Genomic DNA, 14,634 nt, shown 5'->3' on the forward strand with positions numbered 1-14,634 from the left:
TTTCTCTCTCTCTCTCCCTCCCCCCACTCTATCTTACCCTCTCGCCAATAAAGAAAATATTGTTTAAAATGCTATGCATTTAGAAATGAATATTTTCTATTTGATACACTTAAAATTATTTTGCACACCAACAGTATTTAAGAAACATAAAAACACAAATGACTTTTCTTTCTTGAAAATCTAAGCTCACAATCCAAGACACACGAGGGTTTCAAATGCAGCCACAGAAATGTCCCACAAACTGAAAGTCACTGGTTAGCTATGTAATCAAGGGTTCCTAGGAAATGGCCTTTGCAAGTTTCCTAGGTTGGTTCTATGATACAAGCCAAATCCCAGCCTTACCATCAACCCATAGAAACTTATAATAGTTTTGAAGGACCCAAGTCAGAAATGGTGATTGAGAAAAATGAACAGAAAAAAATGGAAGATGTTTCTTTATGAGAAAATGATTTTGGGGGTCAAATAATTAATATTCAACCAGTGATCCCAATATAATTTAGATGATGGAGGGGACATCCACAGCTGAAATCCTCGGTGTTTCCTCCCTTTGTCCACAAGAGCACAGTGCAGTGGATTGGATAAGTGCTCTAAGATGCCTTGAACTTAAACCATTGAAAACATCCTTTGAGTACATTTAACCCAATCCACATATTATCAAAGAAAAATATTGAGCTATGTTCTTCATTATTTATAGTGAAAGTGGATGTTAAATATCAAAGGACTTCATTAATGCAACAGCCCAAGTGAAGATCTCAGAAAGCTCCACGGATATAAGAAAGCATAAAAATGTTTTGTCTAAAAAACATAGCAAATAAATCTCCAAGTCAATGACCTGACCTTGCTATGCTTTTACTGAATTGTGGGCACACCAATCATTAAAATATCCCTAAAAGTCCTTCTGTTTTGATGCTCGTGGGAATGTCTCTATGCCAAGGAGATCAGGCTGCATCTGCCCCTATTCACACAGGTAGTTATACTTAAATAAAAGAAAACTTGGCTTAGAAGACGCTGTTCTTTGGATTTAGAATGTTCTAAGAGTTTAAACCATGTGCCAAAGGTGTGATCTTCAGCTCATGGTGCTACTGCGAGGAAATGGAACCTTTAAGAGTTAGAGCCTAGTGGAAGGAAGCTAGGTCACTCAGGATGTGCCCCTGAAGGTGCTACTGGGACCTTAGCCACTCCCTCTTCCTCCTTCCTGCTCCTGACCATGAAATGGGAAGGCCTCCCACCCTAAGAGTGCCATCACGTTTGCCACTTTGGGACCAAAATATCTGTCATGCACTGAACTCTTCAAAGTTATAATCCAATGCAAATCTGTCCTTTAAAAAAAAAAAAACTCATTTAGGGCTGGAAAGATGGCTTAGTGGGTAAGACATGTGCCTGCAAAGCTTCCCTAAGGATTCAGGTTCAAATCCACAGAACCCACGTAAAACCAGATGCACAAGGTGACACATGTGTCTGGAGTTTGTTTGCAGTGGCTAGAGGTCCTGGCCTGCCTGCCTCCCTCCCTCTCTCCCTCCCTCCCTCCCTTTTTGTTTCTCTATTTCTCTCTCAAAAAAAAAGTAAAATCATTTTTAAAAAAACATAAATTCCTCATTTATCACAGGGATTTCTTCAGTTACAAAAAGCTGGCTAACTCAGAAGAGAAGAAGGTAAGGAGAAAAGAAAAGAAGTATTCATGGCCATGGAACAATCCCAAGGGCTGACTAACAGAGGGACTTTGTCTGTGGTCAGATCTCCACTCCAATCTCCACAGAGGATAGACACAGGAAAGTCATGTGAAGAAGGGTAAACCTCCTTAGAAGCTACATCTGGGAAGCTCTGGAGAGAACACATGTGTGAGTGATGAAGGAGGTATAAAAAGATTTCAAGTGGTAGGATGCTGGCAACATGCAGCGGGTCCCCACAAGGTCTCTTCTCCAGATGAAAATCTGTACCTGGCCTCTGGGAGTCTATGACAACCCACCTTTAGTTAGTGCAGCCTTCCCTGTGGTTGGTGACCACACTGGCCATGCCTCTAGCATTTACAAAAGACATGAAAGGATGTCTTCATCAAAGGGGGAGGGCACCTCCCTTTCCACCAAACCAAACCACTTTCTCAGGAAGTCACATTAGGCCTGTCTTGCTGAACCAAGCCCCTTAACATATACTAACTTCTCCCCCAGTTAGTAGGATTCTTTTGAGTGTCTTTTATTTATCTCTTTCCCTCATGCCCACTGAAAGGCATTGGCTATAGATGAGTATTTTAACTCTACTACATGAATGTACAAATCAATGAATCTTTCACTTAGGCTGAGATCCTGGAGTTTGGTTGTGTTGCTAACCCAATTCTGAGATTCCACAGCACTCCTCCTGCTCATGTTTGCCTGCAAAGCCAAAGGACCCAGGTTCGATTCCCCAGGACCCACATTAGCCAGAAGCACAAGGGGGTGCACACATCTGGAGTTTGTTTGCAGTGGCTGGAGGCCCTGGTGCACCTATTCTCTCCACCCCTCCTCTTTCTCTGTCAAATTAATAACTTAATTAAAATAAAATAAAAAAAGACTGTCTCCCAGGTTTTTCTATACCACCCTTCCACAGTCTCCTTTCCTTTCTCTGCACCACCCCACCAACTTGGTTATTAGCCTGCCCTGAATATCACTTAAAAACAAGTACTTCTTCATTCGGAAAGTGAGTCCTAACAGAGCAGTTGTTTCTTTGACATCTTTGATGGAACCCACCCTCCTTCAGAAAAAGTTCTTCTATTCAAAGGAATTTTGACCTAGTGGCTGGATCTACCCCTAAGACCAAAATGCAGGATGGCAAGTCTTAGGTGTCTGTGTCTATGGTGAAGCATTGATGTCTGCTGCATCTTCCTCACCACACTGATGAGCTGTAATGGCTGCATGGCAGCCCCTGGGCACAGGGGCTTACACGTGTACTCAGAGACCGGCTGCCGGGAACTTATCATTACGAGGGCACTGACTGCCATTGGGAAAAGGTTTATTACTTGTTTGAATATCTTGACATACTCAGGAACTCACAGCAGTTGTGGTTTCCTGCACAAGACTGAGTCCATCAATAGTTCATCATGGATGGAGCTCCCAGAGGATCTATAGGCAGATGGGGGAGGTGGGGTCATGTTCTTCAATAGTTTAGCTGCTTCAAATTTTTCCTTGCTCCAGTAAACAACTCCACACCTATCCATGCTCAGGCCAGAACCCTAGTTAAACTTTGTGGGTCACAAAAAAAAGTCATGCAGGTGGGAGGTAATTCATTCATAAGAAGAAAAGGTTTAGCAGTATTAGGAGGGAGAAAGGAGAAGGAAATGGAGGATAAATACAATCAAAATGTAATGTATATGCACATTATATATATGAAATTGTTAAAAGAAAATTCAACAAGTAAATAAATAAATCTAACAGACTCAGGTTCTAAGCCTCATATGTTTATCTGCTAGGTAACTCTTGGCCAATTTGATCTTTCTGCAGAAAAGAACAAATGCCACCAAATTCTTGTTGTCTTAAAGTATCCTACTTAAAGGATGCAAGACCTCTCAATTGCTTGACCATGAAGAAACAGTAGTACTATTCTGTTTACACAGCAACAGAAATCTGAACTATTATAAAATTCTGTGGTAATACTTGCTCTTGGTATACTACTTTATATCTTTACCACATATTTAACTTCAGTGTTATACTAACTTATTGCACAATATTCACCTTAAAGCATGCATCTGAGATCACTTTTCTGAAGCGTTGGACACCATAAAATGGACAGATTCGTTTTGCAGGTTCCAACGTTGCAATTTTCAACATACTGCACATGTTACACAAATAACCATGAACCACAAGCTATTCTGTATTTGAGAAGTAAAATGGTACACTCACATGGTGATCCTCAATGTTCTTCAACAGCCTAGGGTCATTGAAGTCGCATGAATCACTAGGGGGAGGAGACATCCGACTGTAAGAGAGAACGAAAGCTATTAATTAAATTCAAGCAGTCCTGTTAAGATAGCTCACATCTGCCTCATGAGGACCCGCCCTTAGAACCTCACATAGAGGAAGACCGCAGACGTAGCTTCAACTTTTCAAGATCTGGAATACTAAGTATTATTTTAAGCCTCGAGTAAGTAAATCCATAACTTTACTATAAGCAAAATATTTTAATCTACTATCAATAGCACAGTTACCGGGGAAAAAATGAGAGGCCAAAGATCAATACAATGCCCCACGTCTCTCTAGTTGGTCCCTGAATAAGTTCCAGCACAGAAGAACTTCCAACAGTGTCTCCTGAATATAATTAGTTAAGAGGAATTACTGCACTGCATATGTCTCATCATTTATGGCCAGAACAAATACACAGGAGAGAAAACACCTGGTTATGATGGCTGTCACAGTGAAGAAAACATCATGGGTCACATACGTTTATTTATATGTTCAGTTATCTTCACTCACTCTTAAAACCTTTCTTCAACATGCAAATTGAAGAAGAGAGGAAAACATAATTGATGTCAGCTTTAAATCTGAATGGACATCAGAGGTTAACGTAGCAAATAATAGAGACCAAGAGCTTGGAAGGGGAATGTATAAAATGCAGCTACTGACCCACAGACCCTAGGAAGGATGAGGAATGGGAGTAGGAGGTACATGGAAAGGACACAAAGTTCATCTAAGAATGTGACGCGCCTATCAGGAATATCAGGTGCCTGTGAATGGTGTGAGGCATGTGTGAGGGGCATGAGCAACCTATGTAGGGCATGGGGTACCTGTTAAGTATATGAGGTACGCATGAAGGATATAAAGTACTTGGGAGGGACATGAGGTACATGTGGGGAACTTGAAGTACTTATGAGGGGCATGAGATACGTTTGAGGGGCATGGGGTACTTGTCAGGGGTGTGAGGCACATTTGGAGGATGTGAGGTACTTGAAAGGAAGTTGCAGCACCTGTAAAAGACAGGGGAGGGAGTAACTGAGAGGAACAAGGAAAGACCAAAGAGAGAACAGCTCCCAAGTCCACCTGAGGAGCACCTAGCCTGCTAGAACCCTTCCTCATCCCATGCAGCCAGCCAGTACAACAGGAAGGAAATGGAAGGTTCGTCCTGCAGGCAGGTTAAAGCATGGTGGATCTGAACCTGAAATAGCACTTAGCACTAAAAAAGACTGACTAAGTGGTGTTTAAATAAAAGCAGGCAACATACTATAGGATTCCAGCTCTGACATTCTGACAAGTATGGAGATAATAAGAAAGCTCAGTGGTTGCCAAGGGTTGGGGATGGTTTGGGGACAGGGAGGCAGAGCACAGTGGACTTTGGGGGCAGTTAAGGTGCTCCATGTGATACTTAATGATGAATCTAACTCGGAATACATGTGTCCCGATCCACAAGTGGTACAGCAAACAAGAGTTAAACCCTGATGTCAAGTATGGACTGTAGATGAGTATGGGGTACTAGGGTGGTTTCCTGGTTTGTATACAATGCACTTTGATAGGGGATTTTCATCACTGGGAATGGCGTAGGAAGAAGTAGGAATTTAATTTTTTTTTCGAGGTAGGGTCTCACTCTGGTCCAGGCTGACCTGGAATTAACTCTGTAGTCTCAGAGTGGCCTTGAACTCATGGTGATCCTCCTACCTCTGCCTCCCGAGTGCTGGGATTAAAGGCATGCGCCACCACACCCAGCAGAAATAGGAATTTAAAGGGGAATCTCAGTGGTTTCTTTTTTTTTAATTTTTTTAATATTTTATTTTACTTTTTTCACAATTTTATCAACATTTTCCATGATTATAAAAAATATTCCAGGGTAATACCCTCCCTCATCCCCCCCCACACTTTCCCCTTTGAAATGCTTCACGAATTTGCGTGTCATCCTTGCGCAGGAGCCATGCTAATCTTCTCTGTATCGTCCCAATTTTAGTATATGTGCTGCCGAAGCAAGCACAGTGTTTTCTTAATTTTACTTTGAAACAAAAAAAAAAGGTCTTTAAAATGGTTACTTTTGTTTCATATGTTTATGACAAGGAAAAACATTTTAAAATATGAACACACACAGCCAATGGTTACCAAGTTTTTGAAGGAAGCCTGTAAAATGAAATTAAACCACCAGGGCATTGGGCACGGGAAAACAGAGCAGAGGAAGGACTGGAGAACTTCTGAAAAGTGAAATTGAGCATATATGAAAACTACTATGGAGGCCAGGAGGTGTAAAGTGCAAGGGAATATGGAAACTTAGAATGATAACAAGATCGGACTACCTGTCTAACAGAAGGAGACAAAGCACTGGGAAGGGAGAACAATTATCATAGAAAAATGACAAGGACATTAATTAATAAGATTAATAAGATAAAATTAATAAGAATAAATTTATAGACATAAGTGGTCCAATAGTAAATCCACTAAATACCCAGCATAACTAAGAAAAACAGCCTACCCAAGAGTCATGGTTAAAATGTCATATGCTAAAGAAACACAGAAATGTGAAATGCTTCCAAAGGACTAAGAAAGATAGGCTGAGGAAAAGAGACAGGTCACACAGAGAAGCAGGTGCTAGGGCTTGCAACATCTACAATTGTCTTTAGTATTAAAATATTATTTTGAAATATAGAAATAAATGCAAAAGAAACAGAATTAAAAGAAAATGATGATGTCTGCTTCCAGGAAATGGGAGATATTAGACCAAGGGCAAATTGTGTTTTTTTTGTTTTTTTTTTAACGTTAAAAGCTTCATAGTGCAGACTTTTCAAATCATGCTTGTGTCTAAATCTTATCCTGGGTCTTCTTTTTCAAAATAATATCCTTGTAGTGTATTTGCATATGAAACTATTCTGAAGCTCTTCCACTAGAACATGCAGACATGCTAGGATCTACTTACGAGAAGTCATCTGAGGATGGCTCTCTGGTCAGTTCTGGGAAGTGACTGGCAGAGACCGGGAAAACAGAGTAGTCAGAAAACTGATCATAACATGAGCAGGGAATGGATAATTGCTAATCAGCTATATAAATGCACAGGAGCCCTGGAACTTCTTTACTGGGCTACTATTAGGGGGGAAAAAAAGTAAGACATATTTTAAGTGATTAGAGATTCATTGGAGGACCTTTTAATTTTAACGGTATATACATATCTAAATAGTATCTATATATCTAAATCCCTTCTAAACACCAGCAAGCCAAAAATACTTGACAAAATAACTCAAAATAAGTTCGTGGGGGTGGGGGGAGGTTCTGGGGAAATGGCTTAGCAGTTAAAAGCACTTGCAGGCAAACTCTAACAGTGGAGATCAATTCCTCAATACCCATGTGAAGACAGATACACAAATTTGCACATGCATCTCTAGCTCATTTTCAGTAACAGGAGGCCCTGGCACACCTCATTCTCTCTCTCTCATTCATTCATTCACTCTCTCTTAAATTAATATTAAAAAGAAAGGTGTAAGACACTGCACCTGACTTTCTAAAGAAGTCTATTTTTAAAGGCTCATTTTTAAAATTTTTTATTTTTATTTATTTATTAGAGTCAGAGAGAGAAAAGAGAAAATGAGCATGCCAGGGCCTCCAGCCACTGCAAATAAACTCCAGGCACAGGTGCTACAATGTGTATCTGGCTTACATGGGACCTGGAGAATTGAACCTGGGTCTTTAGGCTTTACAGGCATGTGCCTTAACCAGTAAGTCATCTCTCCAGCCCAAAAATATTTTAAATAAAAGAAATTTGATGACAGACTAGAAATGAACTGTGTAGCAAGCATAAGCACACTTACCCATAGGTCACTCCAGCAATGCTGCACTTCTTGAAGTTCATGATATTGCATGTGAGAGTTCCAGTCTTGTCAGAAAACAGATATTTTACCTAATACAATAATAAAAAGAAATGTACATCAAGAATGTAGTAACATACAATTTAATACATGATACTACCTATAGTTTTGATCTGTATGAAATTCAAATGGAATTTACTAAAAGTAAACAACTTAGTAGCAAGATATGCTTTAATGTATGGACCATTTACAAAACCTTACCTGCAACTAATTCTAGAACTTGGACAAAAATGAACGAAGGAAATGTACGCTTCAGTAAGCGATCGCCCTGGCCTCTGTCTACATGCTGCAGTGTAGGTGCTGCCACCCGGCATCTCGCTGGAGCACTTCACTCTTCCAGGTAGCCCCACGGCCTCATGGGGCACGGAGCTCCTAACATGCTGCCTCCCGGCTAGGTGAAGAAGGAATGTCCTGAGATGGCACAGAACAAAACTGCCGCCCCTCGACTGCTATCACAATGAAGGTGTGCATGCATGAAGAGAGCACGGATCTGGCATAAATTATGTCACATCCTGAGATGCAACATGTTATCGATCTAACCCAGAGCATTATAAAAGGGAGACTGCTGAGTAGATCAACCAACTAGCTGTACTGTAGCTGTCTCCTCTGAAGTGAAGCCCTCATTATCTCCTAGAGGGAGGATGGAAAAGCATAGGACTCAGAAGGTTACAGGACTCTGGAGTCTCTCCTCAAAGGCTGTATAAGCAATATACATCATAGCATACCATATCATATTATATACAACCTTGGGGTAAGGGAGACTCTTACAGAGGGGCCTACAAATCAGCCAGGGAGCTCCAAGGATGAAACTTTTGGGAGCCATGATCTGGGCTTTTGGTGATGCAGCTACCTGAGAATCACCCATGCTCCTATAGGTAACCCCAATAAGCCCACTGGTTCACCAAGATAGTCCTAGATAAAACTGTTTCTTTGGTCTGCCATTGGTGCCCCATGCATAATAAATAGAGGTTCACTTGCATCTCCCCAGGCAGAGTCACACAATGCTAAACCAACGTGACAAGTCTAACTGAATGCAAGAGGCATGTTCCAAGTATAAATGTGGGCAATTGAGCTACCTCTTGTTGATAATACAATGTGGTGAGAGGAAGAACTCTGGGCTGTGAGACAGGAAAATCTCAGGTGCAGGCCATATGTGATACACAGTCCTTTGGATTCTGGAAAAAACATCTTTTCTTCTCAGGCCCACATTAATGAAAGGAGGCCAGATATTCAGTGTCTCACTTGAGAATAACGTTTTGGAAATTATACAATGGATGGCAAGGAAGAGTAAATCCCAGCAGTACCCCCACAAGGAGACTCCAGTGGTTTTATAATGAGGAGGAAAATTGGCACTCACTCTGAGGATATTTTATAAATATCAAAGGAATAGAATCACCTGAATTTGGGGCTAGAAAAATATAGTTTATTACAAAATTTGATTCACAAACTTCAGCTTCAATATTCTAGCATTAACTTTAAAAAATTATTTCCTACCACTGTAGAACTTACTTTGTCCCTAATTTCAAAATATTTATCACCTTTTTTTCTAGCCCTAAGATGAATAAGATATCTCACCTACATTTACATAGGAGGACTGGGGTAGTGGAGCAGAGGAAATCCCTGTTCTGCACAAGGAAACAATGGACAGACATTCTGCAATCCCCCATCTGTCACTCGTCATCCAGTTATCCTGGAGTGAGTTAATCATTTTATCATCAGTAATGAAGATATAGCACCCTCCTCATAGGGTTGATGAGAGATTTCAGATGTATAAAATGAAATCATGATGTTTAACTGAAACCATTCAAATGAAGTCATGCTTTGCAGTGATTTTGATATAAGAAATAAACATAATGCAAAATGCAACCCAGGAAGGGTAAGAAGAGTTCTGTGAAAGTATAGAGGTAATTGAGTCCCTGGAATATTGCAGACAAAATCTGAAATGCGTCAGGAATATATGTCCTTAAAAATAGCCACCACAGGCTTTGTGGCATAGCCTAATATCCAGTATCTAGTATCTTACCTTGTCATTTGTCGTGACAAACACACTTAAATGTATCAAAAATGACACTACTATTTTTTTCTGTTTTATACAATGCTATTTGCAGGTAACTTCTGGGCAATTATATATGGTTGTTGTGTCTCCAACACCAGGTGAGATTTGTATTGATTCACACTTTGAAATATCGTATGACTCGTCAGATGTCACAATCACTGTCATAGATAGCCATAACCATTCTTGCAAAATTGCCTCGTGGTTCTCACAGTTCCCAAAGTTCCCAAAAAGGTTCTCACCTGTCCAAGCTCTTCATTAAGGTTTGAAGTCCTGGCCATTGCTGGAGTGTCATTCCCAATATAATACATATCTGTGTCCTGAAACAGAGAGGAAGACAGATCTTTAAAAACAAAACACATAATACTAATACATGTCATTCAAATTAACACAGGGGCTAAGGGTAGTCAACATAAAACTTTCATTTCAAAGTTAAAATTTTCATTTAAATGCTATTTTATTTTTTTAGTTTTTCGAGGCAGCATCTCATTCTAGCCCAGGCTGACCTGGAATTCACTCTATACTCTCATGGTGGCCTCGAACTCACTGCGATCCACCTACCTCTGCCTCCCAAGTGCTGGGATTAAAGGCATGTGCCACCACGCCTGGCCTTAAATGCAGTTTTTAACTGGGAGGGGGGCGGTGAAATGCAGTGACTGTTAGAATAGGAAAACCCTGTCATGTACTGGAAACTACATTTATCCACAGAACGTTTGGGTTCAAGAGGACTATTTCACATAGTAGGCTGACCCCTGGCTCTGCACTAGGTTAGTGACTCATTCACTGGCTGGCTACAAAGATAAACTAAGGGCTGGAGAGATGGCTTAGCGGTTAAGCGCTTGCCTGTGAAGCCTAAGGAGCCTGGTTCGAGGCTCGGTTCCCCAGGTCCCACGTTAGCCAGATGCACAAGGGGGCACACGCGTCTGGAGTTCGTTTGCAGAGGCTGGAAGCCCTGGCGTGCCCATTCTCTCTCTCTCCCTTTATCTGTCTTTCTCTCTGTGTCTGTCGCTCTCAAATAAATAAATAAATGAATAAATTTTAAAAAAAAAAAAAAAAAAGATAAACTAAAATACATATGACGGTTCCTGGCCTGTAGGAACAGTCTGCTGAGGCCCAATACCTCACGGCCATGGTGGCCCCTTAAAAGCCCACCTCTGCACTTCCAATGCAATCCAAGCTGGCTGTCACAAAAGAAGTTTTATATAGGGTGAACACCACAGTGAACGCACCTGAGGTCTTTTCCTGAGCGTAAGGAACACTTTAGAAACATGCACAGCAGTAGCAGCCAGATTGGCAAGCACCTGCTAGGCACCTCCCACACCATCTGATCTAACCTGCACAAGAGCATCTATAGATGGGTGCATCTCCTCCCCAATTCTCAGGTCATCTTTGGCACTGCCTCCCACTTTCTGGTTTATCCACCTTAATCCTCCAGTTTTTCAGTAAAGGTGCTTTATTCTCTCTTTTTTAGAGAGTTCAAAGAAATGACAATCGAAGAGAAAGCAGGAATGGCACTTTTCCAGAAGCTCTGCTTTTATACTCACCCAGTTGATGAAGAGGGCTTGCGTGTATTTCACAACCTCCAGAGTCACCAGTAGACTGATGGGAATAAGGTTGTTGTACAAGATGATAAATGTCAACAGATTGTATCCAAAATTATCTGAGCTTGTTTCTAAGGAAGAAAACCAAGATATCTATATAGATTTTGATAGTCTCCAATCTGTTTCTTTTCGTTTTGTTATTTGGGATTTTTTTTTTTTAATCTAAAAGATATTCACAACAAAAGCCCATGTGCTTGTTTAGAGACTGAAGTCAAAAGAGTTACTGCACATACTATGGGTCAGGATCTGTGAGTACAAACACTACTAAGACTCAGGCCCCACAGATGGAGCTGGCTTGGTTTGGGGGCTGTGGGGGAGGGGAGAAAAGAGAGCGCAGGCCCCCGCAGAACACCCATCAGTGTGACCCTGGAGTGGGATGAGCTATTGCAGAGGAATTCATGCGCCATATCGGAACCAAGCCAGGGGGTTGGACAGCAGGAGGGCAGAGCTGAGGATGAGGAATCTGTAATGATTCTGAGCCACTGAGCTTCTCAGTAGGGAAGCACTGCCGACCCAACCACGCAGGGTGGTTCAGACTTGCAGACGGGAGGTGGTTGTGATGGAATGCTGAGGTGTTGGGGAAGAATGAAAAAGCCCAAGCCTTCCATTTCTACTTAATACCAAGCCTTCCAGCTGCTAGTCTCTTTCCCGACCTTTCCCTTTGCTCTCTGGTCCTCATACAATCGGCATAGCAGGAGCTCTAAGTCTCAACAGTTACAGATGCCCCCAAAAAAATACCATTTGCTTAGAAACAAATATCTATCTGAAATAAAGTTATATGTTAAGAAATTACAACTTTATGACTAAGCAAAACAAAAATGTTTCATAGTGCTATGTTTACAGTGTCAAATGGCAGAGGCATTTAACCCAAACCTAAAGCCCAAGAAACCCTAGAATATTCTAGTCCAAAGCCAAGAAGCCAAAGAGGTCCACAAAGGAAGAAAAGAGACCCTCCAATCCTATGTAAAAGTTCAACCAAACAAAGATGAAGCTAGGACGGGATAGAATGGACAGGAACTGAAAGCAGAGGCAGCGCAGGTGTGAAGAGCTGCTTGGACCCCACCACCCCACCCGGAGGACCAGACGGGAAGCACAAAGACAGGCCATTCAGACTTTCCACTGTCGATTCTGCAGTGCACTGGAGCTGGCCAGCATCTGGGAATTCAGTTTCCACAAAGCCTGGGTACCAAAGTAGTGTTGATGCTGCTCAGTCACCCAGATCACGACACTGTGGAATGAACACAGCTGAGGCTACATGTATATAACATGGGCCAAATCCACATGCACAGCATCAGGACCGAGAGGGCTGGCCTAGTGACAACTGAAGTCTCAAGTCTCAGCCAGATTCTCCACAGGTGTAAAGGAACAACATGAAGCCAGGCATGGTGGGTCAAGCCTCTAACTCCAGCATGCAGGAGATAGAGTCATGAGGATCAAAAGATCAAGATCATCCTGGACTACATAGCAAGTCTGCAATAGCCTGAGATATTTGAGATCCAAAAAAAAAAAAAAAAAAAAAAAGCGCACGATGAGTTCTACTGTGTACTTCAAATCGAAATACCAAAATATGTGAGAGTTTTGTAAACTAATCAGAAAAGTAAAATCAGGTTTAAAGTGAAAGATGGGAATAACAATAAATTTAAAGCAATATCCTAAAGTTTTAAAGTTTAGCACAAAATATTTGTCATTAAATTCTACTTTTTTTTTCCAGAGCTGCTGCAGACATTGGCAGATCTTATCCCTGACACTTCCACAACAAAAGCAACAGAAACATTAGTCAAAATAATCAAAACCAAGAGCCCGGGAGTGGATCACAGAGCCTTAAAGAATTCAAAAGCAGGTATTCAAATAAGGCTGCCAAGTCTTGTAAGAACAGTGGACACCTTGGCACTTAAGTCACGAGCTGTTTCTCCACCCCACCCCCACATCCACAGACCCCCCGTTGCTTCAATCCTCCTCCGGGGTGAGGTCGTAGGAGTGATGAGGAGAACTACCAGAGCCTAACTTAACTCCGCTGCCTCAGCTCTTGGATACACACATTCCATCTCGGGGAGGCCGGGCCACCAGGAAAGAAGAATCATGGGAACTAACTTTATTTGAATGGATATAAAAAAGGCTACACCTAGGTCACTATAGAAAACATTAGAGATCTCAGTGGTTAAGCCAAGGATGGCAAATGTCCCAAAATACTAATAGAGAGACACAGCAAACCAACTAGAAATTTAACAGGGATAGCCATGGAAAGACACAACCAGAAAATCGGCTAGGAGCACATTCACCCTGCTAGCACAGGAGGTCTTGTCCCTGCGTGGTGACAGTGCGGAGGAGTGAGAAGACAATGAAGATACAAGAAGCAAGGAGCTAATGATGGTGGGGCTCATCCACAGCAAGAATCAGATACGGGGCTGGAGAGATAGATTAGCAGTTAAGCGCTTGCCTGTGAAGCCTACGGACCCCAGTTCAAGGCTCGACTCCCCAGGACCCACATTAGCCAGATGCACAAGGGGGTGCACGCATCTGGAGTTCGTCTGCAGTGGCAGGAAGCCCTGGTACACCCATTCTCTCTCTCTCTCTCTCTCTCTCTCTCTCTCTCTCTCTCTCTCTGCTTCTTTCTCTCTCTCTCTCTCTCTCTCATTCACTCTCAAATAAATAAATAAATAAATAATACTTTTTTAAAAAAAAGAATCAGATATGGCCAGAAATGCCAATGGCAAGCAAGTAAGTCTAAATATATATATTTAGATTCTGTAAAATAAATGAGATTATATGAAACAATAATTATAACATTGTATTTCTGGGTTGACAACATAAACAGTTGTAATATATAAGACAATAATAGCTCTAGGAGGGAAGGGCATGGAGTTATACTAAGATGACATGAATTTTATTCAAATCTAGTACTCCTCCAGAGGAATTCTCATAGTGAAATCTCTTTTTTAAAAAAAAATTTTATTTATTTATTTATTTGAGAGCAACAGACACAGAGAGAAAGACAGATAGAGGGAGAGAGAGAGAATGGGCATGCCAGGGCTTCCAGCCTCTGCAAACGAACTCCAGACACGTGCGCCCCCTTGTGCATCTGGCTAACGTGGGACCTGGGGAACCGAGCCTGGAACCGGGGTCCTTAGGCTTCATAGGCAAGCGCTTACCACCAAGCCATCTCTCCAGCCCGTGAAATCTCTTGA

General features: G+C 41.6%; 1 protein-coding gene and 1 non-coding gene across 7 annotated transcripts in view; both read right to left on the reverse strand.

Moving 5' to 3' along the window:
• Window positions 1–14,634, reverse strand: part of Atp8a2 (ATPase phospholipid transporting 8A2) — a 651,823-nt gene that overhangs the window by 426,648 nt on the left and 210,541 nt on the right. For all 6 annotated transcript variants that reach the window (XM_045153898.1, XM_045153899.1, XM_004670531.2 and 3 more), the window contains 5 exons: window positions 11,393–11,520; window positions 10,091–10,168; window positions 7,739–7,827; window positions 6,853–6,897; window positions 3,870–3,945 (listed from right to left, as the gene is read on the reverse strand). In XM_045153898.1, the coding sequence (XP_045009833.1) occupies window positions 3,870–3,945; window positions 6,853–6,897; window positions 7,739–7,827; window positions 10,091–10,168; window positions 11,393–11,520 (416 nt within the window). The remainder of the gene's footprint in view (window positions 1–3,869; window positions 3,946–6,852; window positions 6,898–7,738; window positions 7,828–10,090; window positions 10,169–11,392; window positions 11,521–14,634) is intronic.
• Window positions 5,816–5,922, reverse strand: LOC123462472. Its single transcript, XR_006638294.1, has one exon. It is a non-coding gene; the product is annotated as a U6 spliceosomal RNA (small nuclear RNA).

The sequence above is a fragment of the Jaculus jaculus genome, chromosome 7 (genome assembly GCF_020740685.1).
Source record: "Jaculus jaculus isolate mJacJac1 chromosome 7, mJacJac1.mat.Y.cur, whole genome shotgun sequence".
In the NCBI taxonomy this organism is placed as follows: domain Eukaryota; kingdom Metazoa; phylum Chordata; class Mammalia; order Rodentia; family Dipodidae; genus Jaculus; species Jaculus jaculus.